Source organism: Podarcis gaigeae, assembly GCF_964106915.1.
Source record: "Podarcis gaigeae genome assembly, chromosome: 10".
Taxonomy (NCBI): domain Eukaryota; kingdom Metazoa; phylum Chordata; class Lepidosauria; order Squamata; family Lacertidae; genus Podarcis; species Podarcis gaigeae.
Window position 1 is genome coordinate 44259957 of NC_139686.1, and position 26987 is coordinate 44286943.

Consider the following 26987-nt stretch of genomic DNA (forward strand, 5'->3'; position numbering starts at 1 on the left):
CACCAAAAAACAACATCAACAACAAAAACTAACCGGACAGTTATGATGAGAGTGCATGACGGATCTCGTCTCCAGTTCTCCTTTTTCTGTGAACCGTCCCTTGGATTTTTCCGGGCCCCAAGCTGTTATTTGTCACTGCTCAATGACCCACCCTTGCATCGTGGTGTTCCCCTTCTGTTGCTAGATGTATTGGTTTTTATGTTTCTGTGCTTTTAGGTTTGTACATATTTTATGGGCTAATAGCCGTAAATAAATTTGATGATGATGTTTGCTCCTTAGGAATCATCACTCTTACAACCTTAGAGATCCTGGAAAACGGTAAGTGTGCATTTAAAAACTTCAAGAATGTTGAAGGAATCTCAAGGGGAAACATTGTTTTTGCATTTCAAGCTCATTTGTTCTCATTTAGCTGTGAGCATATTAAGCTTGTAGCTTTTACAGAATGCACATCACATACTTTTCTGCATACTTCCTTCTATACACATCATCCTTCATTTACTTTTGCTGTGTTCCTTATCTCAGTAATTAAATTATGCAACTCATTTGAGTGTTTTGGACAACAGACAGTGTGAAAGATGGCATCTAAAGTAGGGGAATACTGTATTACTATACTATTGTGGGCACATACGCCCCAGAGTAAATTGCTTATTTGGAACTTTCTGTGTGGGGCTTAATGTCACCCATGTGTTGAGACCAAGCCTAACTTTACGGGACTGATCCTAGAATTGGTCGTCCTACCATTCTGTGTATGTCACCATGAGGATATGGTGGTGCTATTATTGAAGGAACGGATGCATTTAATGCGGATCCTCCAGACCAGTGAAGATTTTTGCGGGGGGGGGGGGTTGCAAAAAGAGTGCATTCGTGGTGGATTTATACTGGACTGCCCCCTCATCATTCCATTCTATGAGTTGTTCTGTGATGCTAGATGTTATCACACTGTTGCCATCTTGACGGGCACTCTTGTACTGTAGAGCAGGGGACAGCAAACTATTTCAGCAGGGGGTCGGTCCACTGTCCCTCAGACCATGTGGGGGGCCAGACTATATTTTAGGGAGGGAATGAACCAATTCCTATGTCCCACAAACAACCCAGAGATGCATTGTAAATACAGTGGTACCTTGGGTTAAGTACTTAATTCGTTCCGGAGGTCCGTTCTTAACCTGAAACTGTTCTTAACTTGAAGCACCACTTTAGCTAATGGGGCCTCCCACTGCCACCGTGCCGCCGGAGCAAAATTTCTGTTCTCATCCTGAAGCAAAGTTCTTAACCTGAGGTACTATTTCTGGGTTAGCGGAGTCTGTAACCTGAAGCGTATGTAACCTGAAGCATATGTAACCCGAGGTACCACTGTAAAAGAACACATTCTACTCATGTAAAAACACGCTGATTCCTGGACCGTCCGCAGGCCGGATTTAGAAGGCAATTGGGCTAGATCCGGCCTCAAGGCCTTAGTTTGCCTACCCATGCTGTAGAGCAACAAAAGTGGAGCAAACCATTAAACCTGAACAGCCATGCTATAAAGTTGCAAGATTTCAGCAGCAAGCTACATGCATACACTGATTGGAAAGAAACAGCATAGCCACCCCAAAACTTTTGCAGGCACAAACAGTATTGAAAGCAGCACAAGTCATCATGAATGCACAATTAAAGGGACATATTGAGGGGCCCTGGATGTAGCCAAGGTAAAGGAACACCATGATTTTTCCAAAACCATTAACCAGAATTATATTTTATTTATGCAACAGGAGACCTTTTCTGTCACATAAATGGTCTTAACAACACCAGCTTAACTAACAATTTGGGCAAACCTCAGGTTTGCTTAGTTTGCTTCAGCTTTATTTAATTTGCTCTGAAACCTTGAGCCAAATTGAATCAGACACTCAGTTTCCACTTCTGTGACAGAGTCAACCAACCACAAGAAGAAAAAGCAAGTTGGGTATAAGTAACATCCCTGTAACATCTTATGAATCTGTGGAGAGAATTACCAATAACCAAGTTACAAGTCAGTCGTAATAGCCTCAGTAAGAGACGGTAAGGCATGATTAAATCTCTCTGGCATCCATCTGATAAGAGCGTTAAGCTGTGATTTAAATCCCATTGATTTGGTGCTAAACCTTTTCCTGGATTGCACCAGGTGCTTTTGAAAATTATGCGGTACTCGGCTTCAGGTCTGAAAGCTACCATTTCAAAAACGGGCGCTAAATTTGGTTTGGTTAGGTTATTGGTTTTCCAACAACAAAGTTGAGCTCAAAGAACGTCACAGCCATAACAAAGCAGTGGAAAATTACATCATGCCCCCATCAATATAACACTATAAATAAGATTTTTGAAATGTAAGGCATCCTAGTGCTGCAGCAATAAAACTGCTAGCACATTTGCAAAGCTAAAATGGGTCAGATATGGTTTCAGATTGGATGAGTGACGGTGTGTTGAAATTCCTGCATTGCAGGGGATTGGACTAGATGACTCTCAGGGTCTCTTCCAGTTCTGCAAGTCTATGATTCTATAATAATAGAAAAACCTGAAATCATTTCAGATGTCCCCCTTACTCTGCTCCTGCAGCTCTCAGACACACCTCACGATGACAGTTGTGTTACAGCTCATCCACATTCACGAACAGAAAAGGTCACCTGAATCAAGTCCATGCCTACAAAAGGATATTGTATTGGAGGGGAGGGGAAGAGTCCCTCCAACAACCTTGTTTGTAGGGCAGAAAAACTGGAAGCTACCCACCCAAGGTGTTCAGCAGTACTCTATTTCTGGCCTGGACTGCTAACCTCTCTTGGGCCCAGTGCATTGTCCATTATGCTGGCATTGCCTAACATTCTGCAGTCTAATATGGCTTTGAACATCAGTTACATTTACTGTTTAGCTTGTTTTCCCTTCTCTCAGCCAAGCAGCTGCAGCACTCCCCACCAAGCTGTGTTCAGGTTGCTGCATTGTCCCATATTACTCCTTTGTTGTCGATGGCTCTTTGGTGCCAGTATTATATTTTCTACAATTTATATTTGTTTTTAACTTTTAATTAACTTCCAAACAGTACTTTGCTTAATTTTGCCTGTATTCATTTTCCTAAACCGCCATAGCTTTCAAAATATTTTCACTAAATCCATTCCATTTATAGTTTTGGGATATATTACCATGCAAATCTGTGCATTTCATGCTCAGCTCCCTCGATAAAACATAACTTGATTTTCTACTTCCCTGCTAATTTGTTTTCCTGTGCGGACACTATTAACTTTCACAGAGCACAGAAAAACAGTGGCTTTTCTTTCTTAATCTCATAAAAGATTGACCTAATAAAAAACACATTTCCTATTATTGTCTGAGCATGTTATTCAGTGCTGTTTCTACGGGGCTGGCAGCTGACTTTATGTTCTTTTTTCAAGACTTGATGTCTGATTACATTTTTATAGCATTCTGGAACTACTTCAGGAAGCTGGTGAGGAAAAGAAATTACATAAATGCAAACATGAGGTGTCCACCATGGTTGCCATGCACAACCTTGAAGAAAATGGCCGCCCAGATGTTGTTGCTCCAATTCCCATCAGCCCCAGGCAGAAGAGCCAATGGGCAGCAATGATGAGAGCCAGAATCCAATGAAAGTGCAAGAGTCACAGGTTCATCACCCCTGCTTTAAAGCATTTGGCATGGGGGGCAGGGAATCTCTGGGACTGAAGACAGTTATTGCCAGTTAAAGTACTGAGGTAAAGAAATAGTCTGACCTAGTAAAAGACAGCTTCTTGTGTCCCTAAACTCTGTTTAATTCCATTGTGCTCCTAATTTCAACTCATCAATTTGTCTCTTTTGCTTATTTGAAACTTGACAAGATATGCCCAAAATAGCTAACTTTAATATTATGAAACTCAACACAAATTAGAGTAAACTCTGCCAAAACAAAAGGCAAAAGAGACAGGTACAAAGAAACAGATGAAGGGGAAATTATTCCAAGTATATAGGAAAATAATATTAAATTGAACAAATTGATAGCATTTAGGAATCTGCCACCGAAGTCATTCCTGGCTGCTCATTGATAGCCATGCCACAGTGGAACAGGCTGATAGTGCCATTTCATGCTGCTTACTCAGACGTAAGTGCCACTGTGATCAATGGTTCCGACTCCTAGATAAATGTGCATTAGTTTGCAGACTAAGTGCCTAACAATGTTCTGAACTGCTGTGCAAAGATAGGTATGTAAATGTTATAATGCTGTTTTTATAAATCAGTGCTGCACACCATTTTTCAATTATGCTTACAGTTCTAATCACACTTTAACGCAAGAGGTTCTGTCTTTTCAGATACAGAAATGAGTTAAACAATGTTTTAAAAATTGTCGCTGCATCACTGCAATTCTTTTTTTAAAAAGTGACAATCAACATGCACTCAGTACAGACATTTACAGCACATTGGAAGATACCAGTGGTTTCTTTGTGATGGTAGTCGCTGATCTGAAGTACCATCACATTTTTTATTTTTTCTATTTTTGTTGCCATTGGCAGCCATTTTGTGCTGGGACCCTCAGCTCTTTTATCAAGATATGAACCCTATTTGTAAAGCACCTTAATAGGGAACTGTTGCTTTTGCCATGTCTTCATGTCCTGAACCCCTGGCCTACCTGGCAGCAGATCAGCACACCAATCCAAAGTTCAAGGTCTGCAGGTCAATCCACACAAACAAACTCCAAAGGTCAATAAACACAGTCTAGGGTCGATCCAAGGAGCCAAGTCCAAAGTCCAGCACTCAGAATACAGCCCAGAGTCAAACCCAAAGCACAGTCCCATAGTGGTCGAGGGGCAGCCAAGCCAAGGTTCATCAGCACAAATAGTCAAACAAACACAGCACTTCAGCTCTGCTTCCCTTTTGTACTTTGCATGCTGATTGTAGCATCTGGGCTTGATGAGACATGTAACCCTCACCTGTCCTCAGCCTACTTCAGCTGAGGAATCACACACCTCCTCTCAGAGCTAGCGAGCCCCACCTGGTCAGCTAGGAAGCTGGGCTCTGGGCCCTTTGCCTGCCTCTGCCTCCTAGAGTGTTCCTCATGCCTCAGAGTCTCTCGTGTTCGGGAAAACAGGGGCTCCTCTGGCTCTGGTGATGGGTCCTGCTGCTCTGGTTCCTGTGCAGTGACCCCCATCCCTTCACAATCCTCCGTCGCCCCATATTTTCTACGCCTCTTGTTCTCCATCCTTAGCTTGCCCCAGTGTGTCCTAGTCCCAGCTACACCCCTCACTCGGATCCTCTTCCTCCTCCCTGTTGTCCTGCCAGTTCATGACACCCCATAATAAATAATGGCTTCGGCATGTCAGCCGAAACAGGGCCCAAATGGCACTCCCCTCCTCCACTAACTTCAACACTTTAAACAAGCCTTGCTGTCACCATTTATATACCAGTTCCTGCTTTCACCTTTCCTGTTCCACCATCATGGTGTCCCCTGAAGTGGGTTGCTTCACCCTGCTGAACAACCTGACACAGTGTGAAGGCCAGTAAGAAAACTTGAGTTTTAAATATTCCTGGAGGTCAGGGCTATGGATCTAGTGAACATGAAGTGCAACCTCATTCTTAAAACAGCCATCGTGTTGGCATTTGGAAGGAGGGACGAAGAATGGCCGCTCCACAGTGCCTAAAGAGAATATCAAAAGAGGGCACAGATTTGCAAGTGCTAATTTATATGTATAAATGCATATTTAGAAATACATTTCTATATTTTTACCTCAGAAGACAATGACCATGAAGTGTGCTCACATAGCCCTCTGTCTAAGGGCTATCTGTTGATGGGCAACTTTAAGGCCTCTTTGATCTCCCTTGTTTATCTTTAATCTGAACTTGAATGAGACACACCTTCAAACAGAGGATTGCCCCACTGTAAAGTAGGATATATGCCCATCCTAGGCTAATCCTACAAAATCATCCAGGACCTAAACTGGTTCTTAACCTGAATGTCTGTTTAACTGGAGGCCCAAATCATCCTTCAGGGTCTAAGGACCTGATTCCCTTGGCTCACCTGTTCTCTTGTCTGCTGATTCCTTAGAAAAACAGCACTAGAGATGAAAAATTTCCTTGTGATCTAGTATCTGGGATTGTCATAAGATTTGTAGTAGTAGTGGTAGTAGTAGTTATTTAGACTTGTTAGAAGTCTGTTACCGAGTGCTATTTTCCTAGAAAAACAGGTGCTGGAACTCGCCATGAACAGCTCCCTCGTTTTCTTAGAATGGCAATGGTACCCACCTGAGAAGTGCTGGAAGTGAGTTTCGGTGAGTTCTGGTTGGAAAAAAGTCCTGACTATACCCTTAAAAAAACATACAAAACACCTACCATTCATATAAAATTATAAACGCGCACACACACACACACACAAAACAGCCACAGGAAGCTTTGGCAGAACACTAATTCCAGCAACATCACCTCAGTCCATCAAGAGCCTACAGGAAAAATGAAGTCTTTACCTGGTGCTGAAAAGATGTCATTGAAACCACCAGGTGGACAAAGAGCTTTATGGGTCAGTACACTGAACTGCAAAAAGTTCTATGCAAGAAAAGAAATGCACATATGACAGCTTCTAATACAAAGGACACTATGGGGGGCAATGACATTCATTATAAGGATATATCCTCTGCTATAAAACACATACCCAGCATCTTACGTTATTCCTTCAGTCATGAATGCTTCATCTTTCCAAATGTATCCATTACACTTTGTGATATTTGGAAGAATAATATATCCCTTGCTGAGACACACGTACTTCTTGATGTTCGTTTGATCCCTATAAATATTGCTTAAGGGGAGCTTTCACGAACCACCAACCATTTTATTTTGCTGTTGGAACTTGCCATTAAAACAGCATGATCTCTTTCTTTTCTTTCTTGTATTATCTTATCTCATTTGTAAGGTATAAGCAAACAGCTTTTTTGTTCCGTCAAAGAAATCTTTCGTATTTTTAACATTTTAGGTTAAAATATGCACTCCTTGGGAGATGATTGGACTAAAGACAAGCATATACACTAGAATAAAAAGAAGTGGAGAGTGAAAAAAATGCCATTATTCTCAATACAAACAAATGCTGAATAGTTGCTTCAGACTAACCAGTAGATGTTGCCTAAATATACATGAATAGTCTACTCTTTCAGAATAGAAGCACACAAATGAATACTTGTTCTTATACTGGAAAAGTAATTTCCCTCCCATTTTTCAGGATTCAGATGCTCACAATCCATTAAAATGTTGCTATGAGGTTGAGTTCAGGGAGGCAGATATGCAAGTAGGGAGGAGTGGATCAAGGAATCTATTTCCCCAATCAAACTGGTCAGTAAATTGCAGGTTACATTCAGAAGTGATGCGAATCGCACCCATTTCCTTTCAATTTGCATTTTTAGAAATCTGTTCATGCAACATATATTGTGGGAAGCATTGCTTTTAAAGATAAAGCGATAGCTTGGAAAATGTGGCGCATGATCTGGTGGATTTTTATGAACTCTCCTCAGGTACCCAGCCCTACCCACCTTTCTTGGTTCAACTGACCAAATTGTGAAAAGATCTAGCATCCATCTGTGGTGCTTGTGTAAACCTCTCGTTTTTCAGTTTTGATCGCTCTGGTGGTTGTTAGGATACCTCTTCTTCCCCATGCAGCACACCTGGAACAAAGCAGTGGTATAACCAAGATATCATAGAAGAGATCAGTATTACACCTTAACAGGAAACTTCCTCAAGCGAAGGAGGTGTTGGGCTGTTCAGAGAGGTCCTGCCCCCAACATTCAACAGCCTTACCCAACAGGTCCCCACATTTCTTGTATTGAATGGGAAGGTCTGAAGGGAGTTTTTACTTCAATATGTATGGAAACTTCTGCATGATCAAGGACCATACTTTATCAGGGTCCCCAATTATGTGGAGGGTTCTACTTGTATTCAAGCAAACATGAGTAAGCACCCTCTTTAGACCTTCTCCACACATCCTGAGGAAGGTCAGGGCAATATGCACCAGGCAGAACTTATGTCTGTGTCCATGCTCCCATTCACTGTTTAAATAATCACATGTTCAGGCAAATGCTAGACAAGAATTTTATTGTCTTGTTTAAACAAGAACAGTAACAGGAAACCTCTGAATCTACCCAGGTACACCTAGGTCTTGGGTCACTTACTAACTCAGCTATATAATGACACTAAACTGTGTGTGGATATGCTTTGTGCAGACCCAACTCCTCTCAAAACGGTCAAGCAAGTCATGCCCAGATCTCACTGACTTTAATATTACTTGAACAGAACTATTCTGGAATAAGTGGACTACAACCTCATATTCTGGATACAACCTTACTTTACGCATGAGAATTGAGTCTCTCCTGTATGGCTCTTTTCTTAAGATTAAATAATTGTGGAAAGACAGTTGTAGCTCCTCAAACAACGGTGCCTCAACCAAACATGATATGTTTATTATATTCAGACTGAATATACACACTAAAATGTGTATTTCATTTTTAAGGCATAGTAAAACCACTGTCTGAACCAGTGGCTCACACTTGTCTTGTAGCTAAAAGCAACACATACAAAGCTGAATTTCAGAAAAGGTGTATAGACATGTTGAAATTATTTCCTATGTCAAATTTAGAGATCTGAGCAATAAAAAGCTATCCGGATTGAGATATCATGAGAAAAAGAAACCTAATTGAAACACATGAAAGAGAATTAGCATCCTTTAATAAAGCTGAGCATCGGAGAGTTTGCTGCAGCAGAATTTTTCAAAGTAATGGCAATATAAATATTGAATAAAACAGAAAAATCAGGACAGTTGGCTGTCTTAAAAGATACATACACCCGGCAGGATATGTTTGAAAAATGTGCAACCAAAACAATCCTTCAAGATAGATGAAACCAAATGTAAATAAATGAGACCTCCACAGAACTGAGGAATAAAAAATGCAGGTTTAACAAGAAATGCCAACGTTGTGACCCTCCAGATGTGATGCGACTCCAACTCCCATCAGCACCAGGCAGAATGACCAATTGCCAGAGATGATGGGAGTCAACATCCCACAACATCTGGAGGGCTGCAGTTTATCTACACCTTGCTTAATGGATCAAATAGCTGTGCTGGAAGAATTGACTCAGTGGGCAATGAACAAACCTTTAGTAGCCCTTAGAGATGTTGACATTTCTCACATGCTGACATTTCATGCTTTTCCTCTTCAAAGCTTCTATAAAGTTCAGCCCAAAACAAAGCAAAAGGAGGAATGTTCTCCTTGTCATATTGTCCCCTTCTCCTGATTTGGGTGCAGCTATATAAGGGGGCAAAGCAGAGAAAACCTTATTCCAAAGGATGCAACACATGCTTACCCCAAACGTTACGCTAAATAAGTAAGTTGCAGAGAAGTACCAACAATGTACACTTCTCCCAACAGCCTCTAGAGTCTTACCTTTGGGTCTACACAGAATGTGCTAGGAAAAGCCCTGTTAAGCTATATGAAGGAAGATGATGCTGAGAAATGCACAACTCAGTCAGCCCAGTGCCAGATTCATAATTTGTGAAAACATCTTGGGCACTGGAGAAGGGGTACGATTTGTGGCATCTGCACTAAAGATAAATTCTTGGTGTCTGTCATGTTAATGGCTTGCTGCTGCTCAGCCAGGCCTCTTAGTTCACCACCGTTTCCTCCTGCCAATCATTCACTCCAAGCTGAAAGGCAAGGAGATGATTTACCTTCTTAGAATTGATTTACTTCCACTGAGCTCACGCAAGCTGCATGGGCCTATCAGATTCTGAGGTCAAAAGAGTCTATATAAGAGAAGACAAAACTGTCCAAACTCGCTTTGCCCCTTACCTTTGCGGAGAGTCAACTGGGCGATCATGTCACAGTGGGCCTAACAGGGGCATTTCGGTCAATAAGTCTTTGAAGAAACTCAAACTGCTGAAGGGAAACTCTCAATGAATTTATAACCAAATCCCACACAAAAAAAGGAAAAGAGAACAAAACAAAGGGCTTTTATTCAAAAGTGTTCATCCGCACTGAGTTACGCTCACAGGACGCAACAAAGAGGTTTGCCATAATTTCAGTCAAATGGCAAAATGGTCAGAAGGTGGCAATTTTCTGCGTTCTGCCAAACCTAACAATGCAAAGCCCTGGAATGTTTTCCTTGGTTACCAAGGTAACAGAACCGCAGCATATGGAACAGAGGGCTCAAGAGCGACTTAGTGTAGCAGGCTAAAAAAAGATGTACTTGGCTGATCGATACAGCTTCACACAGTGGTTTCCAAGGGATGCTGGTTTTGGTTAGGTATGTTAAATAAAAATCGCACCTTTTATCGATGACATGTTGCACTTCCACACACTCCAGTGAGACACTCCCTGTGCGTAGTATATTTTCTCGGTTCCAGGTGGGAGAAAGGAGTGTTTCGTTTTAATTGCATACTGCATTGAGACATGCAGACACATACACCCTGCCTCCTGAGATCAGGCAGACGCCTTCACTGTACTCTTTTGGTTAAAAGCATTTAGACAATCCTAACCAGAAATGTATAATGTTGATGTATGTTTCAATCTGCTTGTAGTTTATTGCTGATTTTATTGAGGGTTTGAAATGTTTTAATTAGCTGTTTTTACTGATAATTTTATTGTTTTATTCTCTTTGTAAACCACTTTGAGGCATTTTTGTTTTACCATCAAGTAGCGCATAGATTTTATGAAATAAATATACTACCCACTCCAAGAATAATATGGAGGATTTCACTGAACTGCACAGATTTCTCAACCTCCAGTATCGGGTCTCCATTTCAGCCCATTACACAGCTATGTGCAAACACAAGACTCCTCATCAGGCCTTAGAGCTGGAAATTAACAGAACCAATGTGAAATGGCAAGTGTCTAGCCGTCACAGTTGAGAAGATGAAAACAGGTAAGTTCACAGCTTGAGTCATAACATAATTCAGGATGTTGTCAGTTGACACACACCTTCCAATGTTTGGTGTTACCATAATGGGAAGAAGGTCGCTTGGGATCTACTGATTGATCTCTAGGTGACTCAAAAATAGATTGGTGAGGATTTTGAGTCCCAGTTCTGGCTTTTCACTCCAGCTGCCAGCGGTGGTCCTTCTGCCCTCCAGCTGTCACCATGGGGGCTTCTGCAGAATCATCTTGCCAAGAGAGAAGCAAGTTGTGTACACATTACTGCTTGAAATGCAGCTAGGTCTTTCTTTTTCTCAGATCAAAGAAGTATTTCCTAAGGAACAACATGGATTGTGGCTAACATTGTGTGTATCCCGCTTCAATGTTGGGAGCCTACTGGACGCAGAGAAAATGGGATTGTGTACACAATTACAATTGTATTTTCTATGCTGTTATAACTCTCTCCCCCATCCCATGCCACAATGCCTATTGTTGCAGTAATCTTATGCAAACTGCTTTATGAGGCTTGCATGAAAAGCAATATATAGAAACTATAAATAAAAGAAAATAAATCATACTACTGAAATGGCAAAAACAAATCTTCTTTGGGGGTGGAGGGCAGAATAGCCAACTGATATTTGTGCAGGAAGACAGTGCGCTCGGTTCAGCTCTGAAACTGAAACCAAATGGCTGGGTTCAGAAGTCTTTCAATCTAAGGGCATGGTTTTTATACCTAGCTCCTTTGGTGAATCTCAAGGTTCTAGTGGAAAAACAAAGTAGATTCCACAAGACTGAAATCTGTTCACCCCTTATATAAGCCTTATTCTACCTTTCAAGAGCTCCGAACTTTAAATGCATGCAAGGGTGCCAACTTGAATATGGGAGCAGGGCGGGTAAGCAATTGATCGAGCAAAAGGATTTAGGTGCTTAATAATATGCTTAGCTTCTCCTGATCTCAATGGGATCTGGACTTAGAGAACACCTCCTGGATTTATTGTCTCTAGAGCTTAAAAATGCCACAATAATCAGACAGGAATTAAATTAGTTTCAGCAAAGTGTGCTCATAATGAATTCATTGTATTTGACTTTGGTCTACAGAAAAGTGCTATTCCTGTTGCAACAACAACAACAACAAAAAAGGGAACGCCACTGGGTTGATAGGTTTTTATCTACAAGACAGCTAATGCTATGAACTCAATCCAGTGTTCCCACTCCTTGGGAGAGGGGAGCTGCCCACAGAGGCAATAAGCAGAGTCTCCAATGTACAGAGCAGCATATGAGAAGGGCGAGTAGGATGAGATTATCCCTGAAATTCTGTTGTCAGTCAGTAGATAATTTTGGCACGTACATGTGTTCAAAATTCTAATTCCAAAATGGCACCATTAAGGACAATTAGGTCATTGTGACACTTTTTTTTTGTCTTTGACTTGGAAGGTAAACCCACTCACAAAATAAAAACACAGACTAATAAAAACCAACCACTTTTTAATATTTCAGAAATACAGTCTATGAGAAAGGAAATAATAAATATTCAATACTAAATAATAATGGTAAGAAAGATCATTTTGCTAAGATGAAGTCAACCACACTTTGGGGGATCCTCCCCCCCAAGAAACTGTCCTTCAGTCCATCAAAAGACCTGGAGTGAAGAGCCATCGTTCAGATTTCATAAAATGCAGTACAGCCAGTTTGTTGCAGCTTAGGATCATTTTTTTTGGAATAGACACATTTTGCTTTCTTTAGTGGCAGAAGCAGCTAGCTAACAATTCACAGCGTGGTCAACCTAAGAGTAATCTTCAGGCATCAGCAAGACCAACAGCTGGCAATACACTGGGAACGGGCATCGCTGGGAAGCGCCACGGGAGTGCCTGTCAATTGCATTTGGCACTGCTGACTCCCCTCCTACAAAATCCCCTCCGCTTTCGTCCAAGGAAAGTGAACCACTTAGGAGTGCTTCCTTTTCTTTATCGCTTCTGCTTTGACAGCCAAGCTCTTTGCACATATGGTGAGAACCACAATGAGGACCCCAACCAGGAACGTCACCACCGGCCAAAGGAAGCAGTGCAAAAGAACCGACTCGTCGTGTGTGCGTCGTAACAGTACGTCGTCCGGTCTGCAATAGGAAAGGCAGAATTACAGGGGGAAGGAAGCGAGGAAAGCAGGGCAGAAAAACCAAGACATCCAGAGTAGGTTTTTAAAGGGGTGAGGCCTGCAGTGGAAACTGGTAAAAATTATCTCCACTGCTTCAACCTGCAGGACCATCCGATTAGTGGGATTCCACCCTGTAAATAAAAGTCAAACAATAAAAAGAAGAGGAACTACAATAAGTTCTACAAATTACCACCATGGTGCATGGCAAATATTAACTGGAAATAGAAATTCTAGTTTTCCACATTTGAAAATGACTCAGAGAAACATTACACAACAACTTCAGACTGCGTAACATTTTCAATAAGTGCATAGGTGTTGGGATATACAAAAATATTTTATTTTTCAAAAATATATTCACACATCTTTCCTTTAAATTAAGCCAATAATAGTTAACTATGCAAGTGGAAAAAACTGTGAGATACGGGATACATGGACAACAATTATTATCTCAAATCTTGGATTATGCCATCTGAGTTGATTTATGTGTCTAAGCATCCACCTCAAACAACTTAGGGATTGAAAAAAGACTAGCAATCAGGTTGCTGAGTGAACCAAAGGTGGCAACACAAACCCACAGTGAGGCCAGCTCCTCATGCCCAGCCAATAGTGATGGTTATGGGTTTCCCTAGGGTAGGACACCTTATTGATTTGTATCCCTAGGTTGTAAAAAAAGTGCTTTGGAAAAGAACACAACAACGGAATCTGACTTGTGTTCCTGTGAACACTTAGGGCGCTTCCAGACAGAACGTTTTGCAAGCTTCCAGCAAACTGAGCCCACTAGCCTTCCAGGGGCAAGGCCAATCCCATAAATGCAATGAAGCAGGTGAGTTGAAGCTCCCATGGGGTAATATTTAGACGGCATCACCAATCGGTTTATATGACATATACTACATTTGCAGTTATCTACATTAGCACATCCCCTTCATGGATCACTGCCTTGCTATGGCGAAGGGGCTTGAATAACTCAGAGAAGCTATGAACTATGCTGAGCAGGGCACCCAAGATGGACAGGTCATAGTGGAGAGTTTTGACCAAACGTGATCCACCTGGAGCAGGAACCGGCAAGCCACTCCAGTATCCCTGCCAAGAAAACTCCATGGACAAAGACAACAGGCATATAAAAGTTATGACGCTGGAAGATGAGCCCCTCAGGTCGGCAGGCGTCCAACATGCTACTGAGGAAGAATGGAGGACAAGTACAAGTAGATTCAGAGCTGATGAAGTGGCTGGGCCAAAGCCGAAAGGTCACTCAGTTGCGGATATGCCTGGAAGCGAAAGGAAAGTCCAATGCTGTAAAGAAAAATATTGCATAGGAACCTGGAATGTAAGATAGTGTTCTTGAAGCTACCAGCATGTTTGACCAAACTGTGGGAGGCACAGGAAGACAGGAGTGCCTGGCGTGCTCTGGTCCATGCGGTCACGAAGAGTCGGACACGACTAAACGACTAAACAACAACATTAGCACATAATTTCTTGGGAGTGTGGGTGCTCTGATGCGCTGGTGAAGCACCCACACCTGTAAAGATTTATCCATTCACTTCCCTGAAAGCAACAGTTCCATGAACACCTGGACCATTCAGGCAATGGGGCTGTTTCCCGTGAACAGGGAAACTTCTCCAAGAGGAACCTCATGGGCAATCTTGCACTCCTAGAATTCTGGGCCAGAGTGCCTTTCCGAGTCATCAACATCCTCATGCAGCTTTGCAGATCTCTGTTGATTGCAGCTCACTGGCCCTCTTCTTTTAGCCTGCCCCATCCCTGTAAGACTCCACTCCCTTCCTTAATTCTGTTACATAAATGAAATGCATTCAAAGACAGATTGTCTTGCACAGCATGATCTTTTCAGCATGGGGCCCTGGTTTCAATCTGGATTTGGTTGCCACTCCAAAGAAGAGTCTCGTAACAGTAAGTCCTCTGCCAGCAAGTAATTATTCCAAGATGGATGACCCCCAGGGTGCAAACTAGTGATCCTCAGATAGTCATCGGTCTATTACATGCTTTCATTTACTGAACCCTAATCAAATATTTGTGTATAGCACTTTCTCCTGGCACAGGATAAAGGGTACAGCTGCCAAGTCACAATGGAAAATAAACAATAAACTTATTTCAGCACAATAGGTGAGGATATGTGCACAGCCCCCAAACTGCCATGCTAATTGCTTGCAGTATTAAAAAGGGGGTGGGAGGGAGATAGGCAGAGTCAACACCTGGCAAACAACTTTCCTTGAACAAACATAATCTCACTCTTCAACTGAGATGCTTAGTAGGGAGTACAGTGAGACCCACACTGGTTCCCAGCCAATTACAGCAAAGTTACAGCAATTTGGGCTGTTTGGGTTTAGGGAAAAAGGTGAGTGTGGGATCAGAAAGGTATACAGAGTCATATGTGGTGTGGAGAGACTCCTCCATCTCTTGTAAAATAGAAGCTGGGGTCAACCAAGAAAGCTGACTTGCAAGATTCAGGACAAAGTGAAGTACTTATTCACACAGCACATGGTTAAAACGATGAAATTTGCTCCAAGATGTAGCTATGGTCAACAATTCAGGTGGCATTTAAAGAGGATTAGATGAATTTGTGGTGGTGAAGTCTACTAATGGCTACTAGGCATGATGTCTGTGTTTGAACTACCTTCAGCCTCAGAAGCTGTTTGCCTCTAACACCCATTGCTGAGGAGTTGCTGAGGAGAGCACTCTTTCCTCATGTCTTGCTTATAGGCTTCCCATAGGTATCTGGTCCACAATGGTTAGGAACAGGTGGCTGTACTGCGGCCGTATTCACGCCATACTTTTAAAGTGCTATGATACCAGCTTTGAATATTCACAGCTTCTCTGGCGCTGTCGGTTAAACCACAGAGCCTAGGACTTGCTGATCAGAAGGTCAGCGGTTCGAATCCCTGCTACAGGGTGAGCTCCTGTTGCTCGGTCCCTGCTCCTGCCAACCTAGCAGTTCAAAAGCATGTCAAAGTGCAAGTAGATAAATAGGTACCATTCCGGAGGGAAGGTAAACGGCGTTTCCGTGCACTGCTCTGGTTCAGCTGTACGCCGGCTCCCTTGGCCAATAAAGCGAGATGAACGCCGCAACCCCAGAGTCGGTCACGACTGGACCTACTGGTCAGGGGTCCCTTTACCTTTAGTTTATTAAGGGGCCTGAGAAGTCCCTGTTCTCCTCACAGAACTACAAGGCTTCAGAGTTCATGACTATTAAGCCACTCAGGGAACTGTAGTTCTGTGAGGGGAATAGGCAGTCCTATTTTTCTAGAGAAAGAGATGCCGGAACTCACCATGAACCACTTCCTTGTTTTCTAAGAATGGCAATGGCGCCCACCTAAGAGGTGTTGCCAGAACTGAGATCCGGTGAGTTCCGGCTGAAAAAAAGCCCCAGGAATAGGGATCTCCTAGCAACTCTCAGCACCCTTAATAAACTAAACTAATTCTTTAGGAGAAGCCATGATTGCATAAAGTAGTGTCACAGTGCTTTAAATGTATGGTGTGGATGTGGCCTGGGCAGGTCTTGGGTTTGATCCAGCACATTACATCTTGTGATCTTAAGCTAGTCCACACAGTTGTCCTACTGCTCCAGGAGGCATCATCACCTATGGCTTTTGACAGTGGTCCAAAAATTGTATTTTGCTGTGCAATCTGACATTATCAATGATGGTAAAGCTGAGAGTACAAGCTGGGACATCTAACACGGGTTTCGCATGTGCAGGACATTATGTGTAAAATTTAAAACAGTGATGGTAACATTACTGGTTTAAATATCTGCCTCACAGCACTTTGTAAACAGATTTCCTTATTAGTGAAATTTTGGGAATCCCCCCTCCCCATAAAAAGGTAAAAAAAATGCTAGTAGCCAGGTCACCAGGGACAAGTTAAATGGCTTTGTAAACCCCACATCAAGGCGGGGGGGTGAGCCTGTGACACCCTGACAGGCGTTGCTGGAGTCCATCAGCCCTGCCCAATGGTCACAGATGATGGGTGCTGGTGTTCAGCAAAATTTGGAGGACTACAAATTCTCTATCTGTACTCTACATTATAAAGTCTAACTGAGGGGTGGGGAGCCTCAGGACTGGGGGTGAATGCAACCCTTCAGGCCTCCAGCCATCAGGATTTTTCACACCCCACCTCTGGCCCTCCTTCATGCCCTCCTTGGGTGTTTTTGCCTAGCTGGAATGCATCCTTTAACTCTGCCCATGACTCTGGCTTGGCTGGAAGAATGATGGAGAGGAATAGATGTCTGTACAGAGGTGAAATTAACATTCATTGCTCTGCCCACTTTTGCCTCTGGCCCCACCCACCAGTGGCAGATGGCCCTCAGGAGAGAATGTGGCAGCTAGACTGGTGACTAGGAGTGGCCGCCAAGTTCACATAACACTGGTCTTGAAATACCTACATTGGCTCCCAGTACATTTCTGAGCACAATTCAAAGTGTTGGTGCTGACCTTTAAAGCCCTAAACAGCCTCAGCCGAGTATACCTGAAAGAGCATCTCCACCCTCATCGTTCAACCTGGACACTGAGGTCCAGCTCCAAGGGCCTTCTGGCAGTTCCCTCACTGCGAGAAGTGAGGTTACAGGGAATCAGGCAGAGGGCCTTCTTCGTAGTGGCGCCCGCCCTGTAGAACGCCCACCCATCAGATGACAAAGAAATAAACAACTATCTGATGTTTAGAAGACATCTGAAGGCAGCCCTGTTTAGGGAAGTTTTTAATGACTGATGTTTTGATGTATTTTTAATCTTTTGCTGGAAGCCACCCAGAGTGGCTGGGAAAACCCAGCCAGATGGGTGGGGTATTATTATTATTAATAATAATAATTATAATAATTATAATAGTAATAATAATAATAATGTGGCCCCCAGGCTAAACAACGATAAACTAGGCTTTCCCCCATCAATCTTTGCAATGTTGTTTTCTATCTGTTAAACTGTCCATTTCTGCAAGAGAGGACATCAGTTACACTGAATGGCTTTGTAGGGGTGTCCACTGGACTGCTGCTAATGCATTTTTAGTGATGAACTTCTTTCTCCCTTCTTTTCACAAGCTCCAGCATGATCACCAAAGGGAAACATAGCTGGAGGCAAAATGCTAAAACGCCCGAGCTTTGCCAACGCGTTTGCCAATAAAATTTAAGTTCATTAAAATAAAATACAAACATTTCGAGAGAAAACAAACCTGGAGTGCCATGCAATCAATTACAGCTTTGCTGATGGTGAAAGTAATTAAGGCTGGTGCAGTGAGTCAGCACAACCTAACAGGTGCTGCTTATTGTTGGCATTCTCTTTCAGCATTGTTTCCCTCTCTGCTCTGGTCTTTAGAGATGAGCAACATCTGAAAGGGCTCTTGATGCTCATTTTTTGCCACCCTCTTGGGGAAGTGGACTGATAAACACTGCCAAAGAAGCAGTGTGCTGTACTGGGTATTGAAATGAAACTGAAGCTAAATTACAAAGGCAGAAATCATGGTGTCCAGCAGTTCTTCTGACCTAGGAATGATGGTTTTCAAGGGTGTTTTGTCCATGGAGTTTTCTTGGCAGGGATACTGGAGTGGCTTGCCAGTTCCTGCTCCAGGTGGATCATATTTAGTCAAAACTCTCCACTATGACCTGTCCATCTTGGGTGGCTCTGCACGGCATAGCTCATAGCTTCTCTGAGTTATTCAAGCCCCTTCGCCACGGCAAGGCAGTGATCCATGAAGGACTGCAAGAAGATCAGACCTATCCATTCTGAAGGAAATCAGCCCTGAGTGCTCACTGGAAGGACAGATCCTGAAGCTGCGGCTCCAATACTTTGGCCACCTCATGAGCCTCATACTCCCTGGAAAAGATCCTGATGTTGGGAAAGATTGAGGGCACAAGGAGAAGGGGACAACAGAGGATGAGATGGTTGGACAGTGTTCTTGAAGCTACCAACGTGAGTCTGACCAAACTGCGGGAGGCAGTGGAAGACAGGAGTGCCTGGCGTGCTCTGGTCCATGGAGTCACGAAGACTTAGACACGACTGAACAACGAAACAACAACAACAACAAAGGGTGTTTAGCCTTCCCAATTAAGTTCTGGTTTACAGGCTTCTGTTGCTGTTGAACCTAATGGATATGACTGTAGTTACTAAGCGGAATAACTTTCCACCAACTGCTGATAAACTGACTCCCGACTTTTCAAGTCATGCTCAAAATGCAGCTCCTATTTATTTATGTAATTGTGGCAATAGACCACTGTAATGAAGTGGGCATGGGGCTGCTTGATGAAGGTTTGGAAGCTTCAGCTGCCAAAGAAATTCAATTCACGCTAGTTACTGCTGTTTTTCAGTGTCTGCACTGGTTTCCAGGCCAATTCAAAGTGCTGTTCATGAGATATAAAAGAGACCACTTTAACCCTCTGTCTCACTTCAGCCTCATTGGACTGGTTACCTAACTTGCTTCCTAACTAGGGAATGCCAGGTTAGAAATAGGAGGAGAGGAAGATAGCTCCAATATTAACAAAGAGCAGCCCTCAAGGTCACCATGTAATGTTGCAAAGGAGCGTAGGACAGGAAAACTGCATGTAGGCTGGCTTTTAGTGATGGGACGGATGGCTGCAAAGCCAGCCCATCAAATCCAACTTCAGCCTACAGAAAATGGGCTGCTGTTCAAATGGACAAAAAGCCCTTCTCCCACACAAAATGGAATTTATAATATTTATCTGTTTATATCCCATAGGAGGGATCCAACTGGGAGGAGATCCAACGGACACAAAATCCCAAGCAAATTAAAGCACCAATTGCAGAATATCACAATCTCAGTTTGTTTTGGGTCAAGATGAAATAGGAGGGTTTTTTTCTTCTTATGCAACATGCATAAGATTCCCTTTTTTTATTGTAGTCTACATATATAGAACCCGTTTTACTCAGGATAGTGTTTGGACCGTATCCAACACTGCATCTCCTCTGGTGCAACAGACTTCTGTGCACACCAGGAAGCTTCTTCTTCCTCTCCTGGGCCTCCAGTCCCCTCACATGCTCTCAAAATCACCTCTGGGGGGTTGGGGGAACCCTCCAGAACAGTGTCTAGGGGGCACATGAGAAGAGAAGAAGTCCCATTGCACCAGCAGAACTCAACCGGTGCCACATTAGATAACAATTCCTTAAAAAAGATTTCCTGGAAATGCTTTGTAGGCGACAATCAGGAGCTGCATGCATCCTTAGGTCCTGGACTGACATTGCGCATCCATGCCAGTTGTTGGATTGTGCTGGACAGGAAAGTCTATAGGAAGCCTTCTTGGAATGACATTTATCATCATCATCATATCCACCAGAAGCAATTGATACCATGAGCTCCCTCCAGGCTATGATTAGATGGGTCCCCCTTCCTGTTGAACCTCAAGTGCCTGTCAAAGATCTTTCTTTTTCAGCAGGCATTTTAAGGAAGATTTCTGCTTTTACAGTTGAAAAGCGTACGCTTTCTACAATTTTTATGTTCGCTGCTTAGAAACTATTGGAATTAAGTGTTCTATAACTACCTTAAATAAAGTAGGAATTAAAAATAAAATAAAATACTGGAAGCCAGCTTGTAAATTTTTAGCTGAATAGTAGGGCCTGTACTACAAAATAATAATAATTCTAACTTCCAATGTTTATTAATTAGTGATCAGCAAGTCTGTGGCCCTATTTGGGCATTCAGTTTACCCTTGTGTAAGCGAGTACACAAAAGGCAGCAGAGACTTGCTGCTAAGCCCCACCCCCTTCAGCACATCACATTTTACACCATTTACAGCCCTCCTTGAGTATGAAAGGTTGGAAGAGGGGAGCTGCCTCTCGACTTGTGAAGAACCTGATTTTTCCAGGGTTTTCTATACTGCCGGAGGAACTCCATGAGCATAAGAAGCTGCCACATCAGATCTCTGGCCTCAGACTTACAGAAGTCTATAAACGGGGAACTCAGCTACATTAGTAAAAAAACAAACAAACCAGCGATTTGAATGAATGCATTATAAACATGCAACACCAGAGACAAGCATGGCACCAGAGACCACAAAACCTTTCTAGAACATTTTTGCGTAGGTTTTTTAAAAACCTTTTGTTATAACGATTTAATTTCGGACTTTGGTTATAAGTAACAGGGTTATTTTCCCCTGCGTGTAGATTCACCCTGGGTGAAAACGACATGCTCCTATTCCTTACGCACAAGTAAATTGAATACCCAAACAGGGTGTCAAATTTGCTATACGGGTGGTACCTCAGGTTAAGAACTTCATTCGTTCTGGAGGTCCATTCTTAACCTAAAACTGTTCTTAACCTGAAGCTAATGGGGCCTCCCGCTGCCGCTGCGCCTGAGGTAAAGTTCTTAACCCGAGGTACCATTTCCGGGTTAGCGGAGTCTGTAACCTGAAGTGTCTGTAACCTGAAGCATCTGTAACCTGAGGTACCACTGTACAGTTATATCTTAGCTCGAATCCTAGAATTTCTTTTCCAGTCAAACCCGAGCACTGTTGAGATGTATATAAACCAGCAGGTGTCTTGCGCAACCCAGCCGAAGAAAGCAAATGGCTGATAGTTAAATTTTTGGGGAGTGGGGGGAGCACACACATTTGCAGCAGCTCCTTAGGTGCACCGGATACACAGACTTCTGGAGTCTACGTAGCTGGCATTAACTTTTCCAGGTTTGTGCCTTGCCTGGCGTAGCAGTTCAAGCAACATTGGGACCATGCCTCCCCCTCCCCAGGCTTATGTACCCTCGTCTGACGGGTTTGTGCACACAGCCTGAGACTTCTGCTGCATAGAAGTCATTGCTGTGCTTCCGTCTTCAAGCCCCTCCTGGTTCTAGGGTATTTGACCAGCCTGTCCCTCAGCTGAATGCATAAACAGCACATATGCATTCTTCCTCTGCTTCTGACAGGTCCTGAGCCCGGATCCCCGTCTCTGACTGCTCAGATCCTGATTCCCTTCGCCTTGGCTCCTGCCTCGTGTGTGGCACACAACCCCTCTCCTTGGTCAACCTCCCGCCCCACTGCTTCCGCCCCAAACTCGCCAGAGCCCTGCTGGAAAGAAAAAATGCTTTATACGCATTGTTTATGCATTCTAACACTTGTGACACCAGATGGCGCTGTGGAGTTCCATTTTCGCTCACCCGATTTCTCATACAAAGTTTGCAACGCATTTAACGGAAACGCTTCTTTGATGCGTCTAGATCCAACCCTGGACCCTGACAGCAAATGAGCCAAGATACTCACCTGAGGTGTTGATTAAAGTAGCACGTGAAAGGCTGAGAGCCAACTTCATCTTCCCAGTAAACCTGCCAGAGCTTTACATTTTCAGTGTTCTTCTGGTTTTCTCTTTTGCAGGGAGGGATATACGAACACTGTTGAAATAAATGGCATTAAGATGGCATCATTTTCGCTTGCAACAAGTAAAGACTTCAATTCTCTTTGGACATCCCTCAACAGTTTTTATAATTAAAACAAAAGCATATGTTTCAGGACTGGGCAAAAAGACAAGCAGGAGGTTTAACTGAATACTGTTGCTGTTTAACAATTGTTACTGAATGCTCAATGGTCTAACTCAAAGTGGGTGGGTCTAACCTCTAATTTTAGACAAGTTACATAAAAGGAATGCATGCATAACAGAATAAATCTGTCATTCTGCACGTTTAAAAAACAGAGGATTACTTGCTGTTTTATCTCTAATCAAAATCTATGACTTTGCAACTGGAAATAAAAGAAAATACAGATATATGCGTGTACAAAATGCTTATGCAGTGTTATAATTTAGTAAGCAATGTGATGAAGTCAGCCACTGGCACACAACAGGCATGGAGGTATTACTCGATTCAGAGACAAGCAAAGAAGATTAAGGTGCAATGAAGTGCAAGGAGATTAAAGCTTCCACCCAGCTCGGTTTATCATGAGGATGGTGTTTAGTTCATTGCTAACCATAAATATTAAGGATATCTTGGCTGCTGCTGCTGCCTCTTCCAGAGCACCAGAAATAATAACTAAGTGAATTATGGGTAGCACAGGCTACACTTCAAAAACAGAATTCAGAGATCTGTCCCCGTAGAGGTGGATCCCAGGGAGAGGGGGACTGAAGTTTCTGAGCACAAACATTATAATCTCAATCTCAATGTCATACTCTTTTCCAAGCAGGCAGCTGGTTAGAACCCCACCTGTTCTCCAGGCCTACTGCTTGGTGCTCTCCATCTTTATACATAGAGTACCAATAAAGTGTTTCAAAGGATTGATTATTCATCAACATGGGCACAGATTCCCACCGCAGGCACTCAAGTTCACCTGAAGACCCTCAGACCAAATCCTTTTTTAAAAAAAATAAATATTTATTAAGGTTTTTTGATACAAATGCACAAATAATAAACAACATTACTTATATCAAAACATGGTTTCATCACTTCTTTGGACTCCCTCACGTCTCCCGCTCCCACTTACATCGTTAAAAAGTTTTTCCAAGCAAATTATCAACTTGTTTACAATCTTATATCCACTCATTTAAATACAATCTAGCAATTCTCCAAAAGGTTTATGTTTTCTTTATTCTCACTTATCAAATTCAAATCTAATTTAGTGGTGGCCAATTATTTATAATCTAGCATCCTTCTTAACATTCAACCAAATTACAATGTTTTTGTAAATACGTCTTAAATTTCTTCCAGTCTTCCTCGATCCTCTCTTCTCCCAGGTCTCGGATTCTGCCAGTCATCTCGGCCAGTTGCATATAGTCCATCAGCTGCATCTGCCACTCTTCCAGTGTGGGTAAATCTTGCGTTTTCCAGTTCTTAGCGATGAGTATCCTTGCTGCCGTTGTTGCATACAAAAAAAATGTTCGGTCCTTCTTTAACACCTTCTGGCCGACAATACCCAGAAGGAAGGCCTCTGGTTTCTTAGTGAAGGTATACTTAAATACCTTTTTCAACTCATTATATATCATTTCCCAGAAGGCCTTCACTTTAGGGCAAGTCCACCAGAGATGAAAGAATGTTCCTTCATTTTCTTTACATTTCCAACATTTATTATCAGACAAATTGTATATTTTGGCAAGTTTAACTGGGGTCATGTACCACCTATATATCATTTTCATTACATTTTCCTTCAGAGCATTACATGCGGTGAAGTTCAGCCCAGTGGTCCACAACCTTTCCCAGTCCTCAAACATAATGTTATGCCCAATGTCCTGTGCCCACTTTATCATAGCCGATTTAACCGTTTCGTCTTGTGTATTCCATTTTAACAGCAAGTTATACATTCTAGATAGTACCTTAGTCTTTGGTTCTAACAATTCTGTTTCCAACTTCGATTTCTCCACCTGGAACCCTAACTTTCTGTCCCTCAGACCAAATCCATCTAGCCTACCATGTCTAGTTTGACATTCCATGGCCTCAGACAGATGCCTTTCCCAGCTAGAAACCAAATATACTTATTAGCTGCAGGTGGTGGCAATTGAAATTGCAACCTCCTTCAAGCAGGTCACAAGCTCTGATGATGATGATGATCTATGGCCCTTGTCCCTCACCCACATCCTTCCCTCACCCCTGGGCTCTAACAAGCAACCTGCAGCTTGCCAGAGACAGACAGACAGACAAATTCTGAACTGGGTCTTTGTTAATGAAATCAGTGGCAAGAAAGGCATAAGGTTCAAACACAGTTACTCTTGTCCCAAGTCTCTTAAGCTGTCAGTCTCCGGCATGGATTAAAAATATAGACTGCTACTTAAGGAACCAGAAGAAGGCCACAATGATGTAATTTAATTAATTTATCTTCAAAACAAGATCCACAAAGCAGATGGGCTGAGGCTGTTTTAAGCCAACAGAATATATATAGTTATAAATATAGATAGATACAGTTATATTTTAGGCTTTACTCCACCTTACCTGGCCTAATCCTTTAAGAACCAAACAAGTTGAGGGCTGCATCAAGGTATTCTGATTTCCTCCAAGATGACAACTGTTATGGATCCAGCAGTCACACTCTTGGGGGAGAGAGTTTTGTTCCTTCGCATTTGTGGCACTTGCTAGTGCAGGAATAGACTTACTGGGTATTATGAATCTAAATCAGACTGTGATACTATAGAAACTGGAAAAAAAAATATTTTTACAGCTCCAAGAAGTGTTTGGGGAAGATTTCAAATGGCAGCTAATTTGGTTTTGTTGTGTAGGAAGTACTAATGAGACTAAAGTACACATTCTGCCCCTCCCCTAAGCTATTGGTTTAGCAGATGTCAGCGAACCCTACTAAGAAATAAAACAGGAGGGGGGGCAGAAGAGTCATCTTTTAACATGGGTGGAGGGATGCACCAACAATTAACTTATTCATTGTACGGTAGGGGGTGTTTTTTTGTTGTTTTGAATAATTACAATGCATCTGGTTGCACAACATAGAATACATCATCAATGGCATGTCCGGGGAAACACGATGCTAATTCACAGATGCATGTTCATCACTTGACTTCCGTGTGCAAATGTGTTGCCACAGATCTAAGAGCATGGATTGAGCTTTTGTGTCACCCAATCCCAGTGTCAGCCTCAAAGGAAACACTTTCCAATGGAGCCTGCTCCATCAGAGGCAAGTCCTCAAGTGTCAAACGATAACAAATGAAGTGGTGAATGATCAAATAATGTGCATGTATGCCTAAGAAGCTAGCTAGCTGATGGGAATGATCATCTTCCTTATATATCGGGAAAGTGATACCCATTTTCCATCCAGAGGGCATTTGCCCCATGTTGTTTATAGTGGTAAATAAGCCAGCCAGGATAGGAGAATCTTATAATCTATATTTCATCAATTTTTCCATGGGTTCCTCTGATGAATTCTTACGAGAATCCTTAACTGCCTTAGCACGAGAATCCTTAACTTTCTTAGCCACTTTACCCTGACCCTCAAACCAGGCAAGGTGTGTTGATTATGAAGAGATGGAGACAATTGGAGATTGCAGAGTTTGGAGAAACTAAAAGATAAAGTGCGAGATTGGTTACATTATGCTCAGATTAAAGAGGCTTTTAAATTGGATAAAAAGTTAGGATTCCAGGTGGAAAAATCGAAATTGGAAACAGAACTGTTAGAACCTAAGACTAAATTACTTTCAAGAATGTATAACTTGCTGCTGAGGTGGAATACACAGGATGAAACGGTTAAATCAGCTATGATAAAGTGGGCACAGGATATTGGGTATAATATCATGTTTGCTGACTGGGAAAAGTTATGGACCACCGGTATGAAGTTTACGGCATGTAATGCCTTGAAAGAAAACATTATGAAAATGATATATAGGTGGTACATGACCCCAGTCAAGCTAGCAAAAATATATCACCTGTCAGATAATAAGTGTTGGAAATGTAAGGAAACTGAAGGAACGTTCTTTCACCTCTGGTGGACTTGCCCCAGGGTTAAGGCCTTCTGGGAAATGATATATAATGAGCTGAAAAACGTATTTAAGTATACCTTTCCTAAGAAACCAGAGGCCCTCCTTTTGGGCATTGTTGGCCAGAGGGTGTTAAAGAAGGATAGAACATTATTTATGTATGCAACAACAGCAGCAAGGATACTTGTCGCCAAATATTGGAAAACTCAAGATTTGCCCACGCTGGAAGAATGGCAGATGCAACTGATGGACTACATGGAGCTAGCAGAAATGACCGGCAGAATCCGAGACCTGGGAGAGGAAGCAGTGGAAGAGGATTGGAAGAAATTTAAGGACTATTTACAAAAACACTGTAAACTATATGAGTGTTAAGAAGGATGAGAGATTTGAAAACAACAGGGCACCATAAAGTTAGTTGAAAAGATTATGAGAATGAGTGAATTTTATGAGAAAAATAAATTTTGAATAAATATCATGTTAAAATTAGGTATCTAAGACCTAGATAAAAATATTCAAAGTTAGGGACAAAATATTGGAAATGTGTACAATAAGAATGGAAACAAGGTGATAAGTTGCTGGCTAAAGTTTTATAAATTTGGAACGCAGGAGCGGGAGATGTGAGGAAGTC

The 26987-nt window shown here is 42.4% G+C and overlaps 1 protein-coding gene and 2 long non-coding RNA genes across 7 annotated transcripts in view; 1 reads left to right on the forward strand and 2 right to left on the reverse strand.

Moving 5' to 3' along the window:
* The window catches only part of LOC310825662, a 30596-nt gene extending 20505 nt beyond the window's left edge, over nt 1-10091 (reverse strand). For 4 of the 5 annotated variants that reach the window (XR_014555404.1, XR_014555406.1, XR_014555407.1 and 1 more), the window contains exons 1-4: nt 9810-10091; nt 9405-9664; nt 9116-9266; nt 7500-7631 (exon numbers count right to left, since the gene is read on the reverse strand). This is a non-coding gene — a long non-coding RNA (uncharacterized lncRNA). The remainder of the gene's footprint in view (nt 1-7499; nt 7632-9115; nt 9267-9404; nt 9665-9809) is intronic. The other variant, XR_014555405.1, reaches the window with a different exon arrangement.
* A 61-nt stretch (nt 10092-10152) lies between these two features.
* Nucleotides 10153-11300, forward strand: LOC310825764. The gene is made up of 3 exons (XR_014555522.1): nt 10153-10263; nt 10729-10881; nt 11190-11300. It is a non-coding gene; the product is annotated as an uncharacterized lncRNA (long non-coding RNA).
* A 1039-nt stretch (nt 11301-12339) lies between these two features.
* The window catches only part of KCNMB4 (potassium calcium-activated channel subfamily M regulatory beta subunit 4), a 30268-nt gene continuing 15620 nt past the window's right edge, over nt 12340-26987 (reverse strand). Inside the window, exons 2-3 of the mRNA XM_083699520.1 lie at nt 22225-22352; nt 12340-12984 (exon numbers count right to left, since the gene is read on the reverse strand). Coding sequence (XP_083555646.1) covers nt 12816-12984; nt 22225-22352 — 297 coding nt within the window. The 3' untranslated portion in view covers nt 12340-12815. The remainder of the gene's footprint in view (nt 12985-22224; nt 22353-26987) is intronic.